The sequence below is a fragment of the Oncorhynchus keta genome, chromosome 4, assembly GCF_023373465.1.
Source record: "Oncorhynchus keta strain PuntledgeMale-10-30-2019 chromosome 4, Oket_V2, whole genome shotgun sequence".
In the NCBI taxonomy this organism is placed as follows: domain Eukaryota; kingdom Metazoa; phylum Chordata; class Actinopteri; order Salmoniformes; family Salmonidae; genus Oncorhynchus; species Oncorhynchus keta.
The window spans coordinates 22,640,328-22,650,327 of NC_068424.1; the positions used below are offsets into that span (position 1 = coordinate 22,640,328).

Here is a 10,000-nt window from a genome sequence, read left to right on the forward strand (position 1 = left end):
GTATATAAGAATATATATATAGATATAAAAAGAAAAACCCTTGAATGAGTAGGTGTGTTCAAACTATATATATAGTACCAGTCAAAAGTTTGGACACACCTACCTACTCATTCAAGGGTTTTTCTTTATTTTTACAATTTTCTACATAGTAGAATAATAGTGAAGACATCAAAACTATGAAATAACACATATGTAATCATGTAGTAACCAAAAAAGTGTTAAACAAATCTCAAATATTTGAGATTCTTCAAAGTAGCTTGATGAATACTTTTCAATTAACAGGTGTGCCTCGTTAAAAGTTAATTTGTGGAATTTGTTTCCTTCTTAATGCGTTTGAGCCAATCAGTTGTGTTGTGACAAGGTAGGGGTGGTATACAGAAAATAGCCCTATTTGGTAAAAGATCAAGTCCATATTATGGCAAGAACAGCTCAAATAAGCAAAGAGAAGCGACAGTCCATCATTACTTTAAGACATGAAGGTCAGTCAATCCAGAAAATGTCAAGAACATTGAAAGTTTCTTCAAGTGCAGTCGCAAAAACCATAAAGCGCTATGATGAAACTGTCTCTCATGAGGACCGCCACAGGAAAGGAAGATCCAGAGTTACCTCTGCTGCAGAGGATAAGTTCATTATAGTTACCAGCCTCAGATTGCAGCCCAAATAAATGCTTGACGGAGTTCAAGTAATCGACACATCTCAACATCAACTGTTCAGAGGAGACCGCATGAATCAGGCCTTCAGGGTCGAATTGCTGCAAAGAAACCACTACTCAAGGACACCAATAAGAACAGGACTTGCTTGGGCCAAGAAACACGAGCAATGGACATAAGACCGGTGGAAATCTGTCCTTTGGGTCCAAATTTGAGATTTTTGGTTGTGTTTCTGAGACGCAGAGTAGGTGAACGGATGTGTTGTTCCCACCATGAAGCATACTATCATTTGTTTTTCAAAATGACAATGACCCAACACACCTCCAGGCTGTGTAAGGACTATTAAACCGAGAAGGACAGTGATGGAGTGACCTGGTGTCACGACTTCCACCGAAGGTGGCTCCCCTGCCTGTTCGGGCGGCGCTCGGCGGTCGTCGTCGCCGGTCTACTAGCTGCCACCGATCCCCTTTTCCTTTTCTGTTTGTTATGTCTTATTGGTTGCACCTGTTTCTTGTTTGAGTTTTGGTTCAGGACTATTTAAGCCTGTTAGGCCCGCCTGCTTTTGTGTGGGCTTGTTTTATGTTAGTCTAGGTTGGTTGCGTGTTGTGTTCCCTGTCTGTTTGTACCCAGTTTTGGGTTGGACACTTTTGTCTTCGCCTGTTGTTTTTGGCATTAATTGTGGATACGTTCGGTTTCCACCATTTTCCTCTGCTCTCTGCGCTTGACTCCGCAACCACCACTCCTGGCTGTGCGACACCTGGCCTCCACAATCCCCTGTACTCTACCCAATTGAGATGGTTTGGGATGAGTTGGACTGCAGAGTAAAGGAAAAGCAGCCAACAAGTGCTCAGCATATATGGGAACTCCTTGACGACATTTTGGAAAAGCATTCCAGGTGAAGCTGGTTAAGAGAAAATGCCAAGAGTGTGCAAAGCTCCCATCAAGGCAAAGCGTGGCTACGTTGAAGAATCTGAAATATATTTTCATTTGTTTAACACTTTTGTGGTTGCTACATATTTTCATATCTGTTATTTAATAGTTTTGATGTCTTCACTATTATTCTACAATGTAGAAAATAGTACAACTAAAGATAAACCTTTTGTCTATTACTGCGCTGTACTTTGTCATGTATGTTTTATGTTGACCCCAGGATGAGTAGCTGCTGCATGTGTAGTGGCTAATGGAATTATAATAAACTTAACACACTGTCAAACAGAGGAAGAAGTATTCTCACTCACTAGACAATCAAAGCCAAATGAAGTTAGACAGCATCAAATTAACACACCATTCACTCGGAAAAGACTACTAGAGAATTAGATGGCATGTAGTCTCTCCACTGTATGGGAGATCCACAACCCAAATCCTCCATACTTACTATGGCTAGCAATGTAGCGTTTGGCTATTGCATAAAGCGCAGTGTAACAATAATGAGAACCTATGAGAAAATACCTCGGAGAAAAAGGTGTATTCAGGGTACCATAATACAATGATACATCCTAGAGGTGCATGGCTCTGACTAAACACGGCTTCCAAGCCTGTTAGTTCATCAAACAAGTCTAGACAATTTCATTCCCATCTGTTTACTGTCTTCCTCTCTCTCTGTGCCTGATTCACGTCACTCCAATAAAGCCCTAGCGTATTGGGATATGTCACAATCACATCTCATCAATTATTTTATTACACTCCAACAAAATACAAAGTCTATGTACTTGGCAAATTATTCATACGGATTACCTAGCGGGATACGTCAAAATCAAAACATATCAACTGTTTAATAGGTTACCCCCGCCAATGTACAATGTTTACTTATCAAATTATTCCAGGTGATAAATTATTTTATATGAAGGCTTCTGAATGAGATACATCAACTTTTATTGGAAGATTGACTGATCCAACATTTTGTGATATTCACAAAAGGTTTATTTGTTATCCCTCTGCATGTGTGGCATGTGCATGTCTGTGTGAGTCTGTCTGTACCTGACATCTCATCGACCGGAGACTCTGGTTGTGCTTTGGGGGGGCAGGGGTAGCTCTCCGTCTTGCTGCAGTACTCCAGTGGTTCTTCATACCTTCTCAACTCCTCCTCCTCATATCTTCTATTCACCTCCTTCTTATCCTCCTCTTCCAGCTGCACCTTCTCACCAGCCTCCTCCTCTTTGGTGGTCACAGTGAGGGTGGGTTTGATCAGAGAGATGTCTGCCAGACTGCCATCTAGGTGCACCAGCCTGGGAATTGAGAATAGAAAATAACAATAATATATATATATATATACACAGTGGGGCAAAAAAGTATTTAGTCAGCCACCAATTGTGCAAGTTCTCCCACTTAAAAAGATGAGAGAGGCCTGTAATTTTCATCATAGGTACACTTCAACTATGACAGACAAAATGAGAAAAGAAAATCCAGAAAATCACATTGTAGGATTTTGAATGAATTTATTTGCAAATTATGGTGGAAAATAAGTATTTGGTCACCTACAAACAAGCAAGATTTCTGGCTCTCATAGACCTGTAACTTCTTCTTTAAGAGGCTCCTCTGTCCTCCACTCGTTACCTGTATTAATGGCACCTGTTTGAACTTGTTATCAGTATAAAAGACACCTGTCCACAACCTCAAACAGTCACACTCCAAACTCCACTATGGGCAAGACCAAAGAGCTGTCAAAGGACACCAGAAACAAAATTGTAGACCTGCACCAGGCTGGGAAGACTGAATCTGCAATAGGTAAGCAGCTTGGTTTGAAGAAAACAACTGTGGGAGCAATTATTAGGAAATGGAAGACATACAAGACCACTGATAATCTCCCTCGATCTGGGGCTCCACGCAAGATCTCACCCCGTGGGGTCAAAATGATCACAAGAACGGTGAGCAAAAATCCAAGAACCACACGGGGGACCTATTGAATGACCTGCAGAGAGCTGGGACCAAAGTAACAAAGCCTACCATCAGTAACACACTACGCCGCCAGGGACTCAAATCCTGCAGTGCCAGACGTGTTCCCCTGCTTAAGCCAGTGCATGTCCAGGCCCGTCTGAAGTTTGCTAGAGAGCATTTGGATGATCCAGAAGAAGATTAGGATAATGTCATATGGTCAGATGAAACCAAAATATAACTTTTTGGTAAAAACTCAACTCGTCGTGTTTGGAGGACAAAGAATGCTGAGTTGCATCCAAAGAACACCATACCTACTGTGATGCATGGGGGTGGAAACATCATGCTTTGGGGCTGTTTTTCTGCAAAGGGACCAGGACAAGAATGAATGGGGCATGTATCGTGAGATTTTGAGTGAAAACCTCCTTCTAATAGCAAGGGCATTGAAGATGAAACGTGGCTGGGTCTTTCAGCATGACAATGATCCCAAACACACCGCCCGGGCAACGAAGGAGTGGCTTCGTAAGAAGCATTTCAAGGTCCTGGAGCGGCCTAGCCAGTCTCCAGATCTCAACCCCATAGAAAATCTTTGGAGGGAGTTGAAAGTCCGTGTTGCCCAGCAACAGCCCCAAAACATCACTGCTCTAGAGGAGATCTGCATGGAGGAATGGGCAAAAATACCAGCAACAGTGTGTGAAAACCTTGTGAAGGCTTACAGAAAATGTTTGATCTCTGTCATTGCCAACAAAGGGTATATAACAAAGTACTGAGATAAACTTTTGTTATTGACAAAATACTTATTTCCACCATAGTTTGCAAATAAATTCATTAAAAATCCTACAATGTGATTTTCTGGATTTTTTTTTTCATTTTGTCTGTCATAGTTGAAGTGTACCTATGAGTGTACCTATCTATGGCCTGTAACTTCAAGTTACAGGCCTCTTTCATATTTTTAAGTGGGAGAACTTGACTAAATACTTTTTTGCATCACTGTATATACACATATATATATACACATATATATATATATAGTACCAGTCAAAAGATTGGACACACCTACTCATTAAAGGGGTTTTCTATATTTTTACCATGTTCTACATTGTAGAATAATAGTGAAGACATCAAAACTATGAAATATCACATGGAATCATGTAGAAACCAAAAAGTGTTAAACAAATCAAAATATATTTATATTTGAGATTCTTCTCCAAGAAGGAGAGTGATGGAGTGCTGCATCAGATGATCTGGCCCCCACAATCACCCAACCTCAACCCAAATGAGATGGTTTGGATTGAGTTTGACTGCAGATTGAAGGAAAAGCAGCCAACAAGTGCTCAGCATATGTGGGAACTTCTTCAAGCCTGTTGGAAAATCATTCCAGGTGAAGCTGGTTGAGAGACGGCCAAGCGTGTGCAAGCTGTCATCAAGGCAAAGGGTGGCTACTTTGAAAAATCTCAAATATATTTAGATTTGTTTAACACTTTTTTGGTTACTACATGATTCCATGTGTTGTTTCATAGTTATGATGTCTTCACTATTATTCTACAATGTACACAATAAGAAAAATTTAAAAAAAACTTTTCACTGGTACACATATATATATTTATCTGAAATGTTTATCCAAAGCATGCATACATTTTTTGTTTAGGTGTCCCTAGCGGGAATCAAACTCAGGATAATTGGCATTGCAATCGGCCATGCTCTATTAACTGAGCCACGCAGGACCAGAATAGAAACAGAATTACTAGAATGGACAAAGCCTCTAATTCTAGTTCTATGGGAGAGACCGTCAGGCTGGATCCCTGTAGTTATCAAGAGAGTACTTGTTCTGTCTCCTTCCCTTCATGACCACTGATCTCAAAGTGACAGGTGTAAACAACAGAGACCTATCCAGTCCATAGGCCTTTTCCTTCTCTTAACATCTGACAAGTTCTGTACTGTTATGTACCTTAAAAATGATTCCAACTTATGGAGAGCTCATTTACCATTCACTCGCAATCTCCCAAATCAAAATATGCTTTCAATAAAAGATTATGTGATGACATTGCATTGCATTCCACCCATACTTTCACCTTGTGCAGTGATACACTTAAAACACCGTTCAGAGGTGTGTGGTTAGTGTTTTAAATTGACAACATGTTAGAGTTAGATGGAAATGGGTCAGAGTGAAAGACTAGGGAGACTATACAGTAAAACAGAGGGCTTGCCCAGGCAAGCAGCTAATGTCTGAAGCAGCAAGGCACCACTTAGTCATCCTGAACTATGGGCTGTTTTCCCTCCACAATGAGGGAAAACATGGTATGTACATAGAATCCCTTATGGACAACTAACACTATTGAAATAATTAGAGATGTTTTGATGATAGAGAAGGTGAATGATAACATATTTGTGTGTGTATGCCCTAAAGCTAAGGGTACAACAGGCAACAAGTAAAGGTTTGAACACGAGCAGACAAAGAGAAAGGGGGGTTACAGTTCAACTGCCAGCCAGTAGGGGCATGGAGAATGGATAGCCATGGTAGATTTCACACATCAATTAAAGGAAACCCTTGCCGGACAGTGTGGACAGTTTTAATTCAATTAGAGGCTCATACAGAATATACCATCCAGGCAAAATTGCTGATACAGTGAAATTGTATTGTAGTTATTTTTGTATGTCAATTGGGATCATGAGAAGTTGTATAGGTAAAAAGGCATCTGCGGCAATCACTTCAAGTGTATCTGATTTGGAAAACTACCATCCATTGTCAGAATTCACTCGTACCAGGTTTGCTTCAAATATGACACATTTGTTGAAGAAAAATAGCACGGATATTGATTGAATTAGAGCTTGGAAATACCTGTTGAGTTGATTGATCATGGGGTGGAGTGACCCGTGGTCAAATCATTTTGAAATCTGCGAGACTTAGTGGTCTCAGTGGGATCAGGTGGGGAAACGAGCTATTCCATTGACACTGCTGGAGAGATAGACTCTAGTGCCCAAAAGCCTGTCATAGCATGGGCAGCGCCATTGAGGACTTTCATGTTGAAATAGTCAACTGGGTGGGACTTCCTATGGGTTAAGGAAGGGTCACATAATTCCATCCAGGTCACTAGTGAGGAAACATTCCATAACTGTAGCTGGCAGTAAATTGCCAACCGTGGCTTTATAACTGATCAAACAATATACTCTAGGTGGCAATACGCACCCTTTCAGTTTGTTTACCAACTCCTAGAAGTAGTAGAAGAAGAAAATGGACTACTTCAAAATGGATATAGCCTCAGTGGCACTGCCCATGCTCTCACTGTCATAATGGGACAGATACAATGATGCTATGTCTATCTAAGTCTATGAGTGAGACAAACCTAGTGATTGTGCTCTTCTGTTTGTCGGCCACCGTCTTGATGTCAGTGAGCAGGAGGAAGTGCTGGTGGAAGTAGTGCAGGTGGAGGATGCAGACCAACAGGAAGGAGGTGGGGATGAAGATCCGCATGAACAGAGCCGGGACAGAGAACTTCTCCAGGCCCAGGTCCTCTAGTCTACACAGGGAGAGACAGGGAGAGGAGGGAGAGACAGGGGGGAGACAGGGAGAGGAGGGAGAGACAGGGAGAGTAGGGAGAGACAGGGGGAGACAGGGAGAGGAGGGAGAGACAGGGAGAGGAGGGAGAGACAGGGAGAGGAGGGAGAGACAGGGAGAGACAGGGAGAGGAGGGAGAGACAGGGGGAGGAGGAATAGACAGGGGGAGGAGGGAGAGACAGGGGAGGAGGAAGAGACAGGGGCAGGAGGGAGAGACAGGGGGAGGAGGGAGAGACAGGGGGAGGAGGGAGAGACGGGGAGGAGGGAGAGACAGGGGAGGAGGAAGAGACAGGGGAGGATGGAGAGACAGGGGAGAAGGGAGAGACAGGGAGGAGGGAGAGACAGGGAGAGGAGGGAGAGACAGGGGGAGGAGGAAGAGACAGGGGAGGAGGGAGAGACAGGGGGAGAAGGGAGAGACGGGGAGGAGGGAGAGACAGGGAGAGGAGGGAGAGACAGGGAGAGGAGGGAGAGACAGGGAGAGACAGGGAGAGGAGGGAGAGACAGGGGAGGAGGGAGCAACAGGGGGAGAAGGAGAGACGGGGAGGAAGGAGAGACAGGGAGGAGAGAGACAGGGAGAGACAGGGAGAGGAGGGAGAGACAGGGAGAGGAGGGAGAGACAGGGAGAGGAGAGAGAGACAGGGAGAGACAGGGAGAGGAGGGAGAGACAGGGGGAGGGAGAGACAGGGGGAGGAGGAATAGACAGGGGAGGAGGGAGAGACAGGGGGAGGAGGAAGAGACAGGGAGGAGGGAGAGACAGGGGAGGAGGGAGAGACAGGGGAGGAGGAAGAGACAGGGGGAGAAGGAGAGACGGGGAGGAGGGAGAGACAGGGAGAGGAGGGAGACAGGGAGAGACAGGGAGAGGAGGGAGAGACAGGGGGAGGAGGGAGAAACAGGGGGAGGAGGAAGAGACAGGGGGAGGAGGGAGAGACAGGGGGAGAAGGGAGAGACAGGGGGAGGAGGAAGAGACAGGGGGAGGAGGGAGAGACAGGGGGAGAAGGGAGAGACAGGGAGGAGGGAGAGACAGGAGAGGAGGGAGAGACAGGGGGAGGAGGAAGAGACAGGGGAGGAGGGAGAGACAGGGGGAGAAGGGAGAGACGGGGAGGAGGGAGAGACAGGGAGAGGAGGGAGAGACAGGGAGAGGAGGGAGAGACAGGGAGAGACAGGGAGAGGAGGGAGAGACAGGGGGAGGAGGGAGCGACAGGGGAGAAGGGAGAGACGGGGAGGAAGGAGAGACAGGGGAGGAGAGAGACAGGGAGAGACAGGGAGAGGAGGGAGAGACAGGGAGAGGAGGGAGAGACAGGGAGAGGAGAGAGAGACAGGGAGAGACAGGGAGAGGAGGGAGAGACAGGGGGAGGGAGAGACAGGGGAGGAGGAATAGACAGGGGAGGAGGGAGAGACAGGGGGAGGAGGAAGAGACAGGGGAGGAGGGAGAGACAGGGGGAGGAGGGAGAGACAGGGGGAGGAGGAAGAGACAGGGGGAGAAGGGAGAGACGGGGAGGAGGGAGAGACAGGGAGAGGAGGGAGAGACAGGGGGAGGAGGGAGAGACAGGGGGAGAAGGAGAGACAGGGGGAGAAGGGAGAGACAGGGAGAGGAGGGAGAGACAGGGAGAGACAGGGGGAGAAGGGAGATACAGGGAGAGACAGGGAGAGGAGGGAGAGACAGGGGAGGAGGGAGAAACAGGGGAGGAGGAAGAAACAGGGAGAGGAGGGAGAGACAGGGGGAGGAGGAAGAGACAGGGGCAGGAGGGAGAGACAGGGGAGGAGGGAGAGACAGGGGGAGGAGGGAGAGACGGGGGAGGAGGGAGAGACAGGGGGAGGAGGAAGAGACAGGGGGAGGATGGAGAGACAGGGGGAGAAGGGAGAGACAGGGAGGAGGGAGAGACAGGGAGAGGAGGGAGAGACAGGGGGAGGAGGAAGAGACAGGGGAGGAGGGAGAGACAGGGGGAGAAGGGAGAGACGGGGAGGAGGGAGAGACAGGGAGAGGAGGGAGAGACAGGGAGAGGAGGGAGAGACAGGGAGAGACAGGGAGAGGAGGGAGAGACAGGGGGAGGAGGGAGCAACAGGGGGAGAAGGGAGAGACGGGGAGGAAGGAGAGACAGGGGAGGAGAGAGACAGGGAGAGACAGGGAGAGGAGGGAGAGACAGGGAGAGGAGGGAGAGACAGGGAGAGGAGAGAGAGACAGGGAGAGACAGGGAGAGGAGGGAGAGACAGGGGGAGGGAGAGACAGGGGGAGGAGGAATAGACAGGGGAGGAGGGAGAGACAGGGGAGGAGGAAGAGACAGGGGAGGAGGGAGAGACAGGGGGAGGAGGGAGAGACAGGGGAGGAGGAAGAGACAGGGGGAGAAGGGAGAGAGGGGGAGGAGGGAGAGACAGGGAGAGGAGGGAGACAGGGAGAGACAGGGAGAGGAGGGAGAGACAGGGGGAGGAGGGAGAAACAGGGGAGGAGGAAGAGACAGGGGGAGGAGGGAGAGACAGGGGGAGAAGGGAGAGACAGGGGAGGAGGAAGAGACAGGGGAGGATGGAGAGACAGGGGGAGAAGGAGAGACAGGGAGGAGGGAGAGACAGGGAGAGGAGGGAGAGACAGGGGGAGGAGGAAGAGACAGGGGAGGAGGGAGAGACAGGGGGAGAAGGGAGAGACGGGGAGGAGGGAGAGACAGGGAGAGGAGGGAGAGACAGGGAGAGGAGGGAGAGACAGGGAGAGACAGGGAGAGGAGGGAGAGACAGGGGGAGGAGGGAGCGACAGGGGGAGAAGGGAGAGACGGGGAGGAAGGAGAGACAGGGGAGGAGAGAGACAGGGAGAGACAGGGAGAGGAGGGAGAGACAGGGAGTGGAGGGAGAGACAGGGAGAGGAGAGAGAGACAGGGAGAGACAGGGAGAGGAGGGAGAGACAGGGGGGAGGGAGAGACAGGGGAGGAGGAATAGA

The 10,000-nt window shown here is 47.8% G+C and overlaps 1 protein-coding gene across 1 annotated transcript in view; it reads right to left on the minus strand.

Moving 5' to 3' along the window:
• Positions 1–10,000, minus strand: part of LOC118382724 (piezo-type mechanosensitive ion channel component 2-like) — a 174,297-nt gene that overhangs the window by 37,101 nt on the left and 127,196 nt on the right. The window contains exons 15-16 of the mRNA XM_052504202.1: positions 6,866–7,039; positions 2,628–2,875 (exon numbers count right to left, since the gene is read on the minus strand). Coding sequence (XP_052360162.1) covers positions 2,628–2,875; positions 6,866–7,039 — 422 coding nt within the window. The remainder of the gene's footprint in view (positions 1–2,627; positions 2,876–6,865; positions 7,040–10,000) is intronic.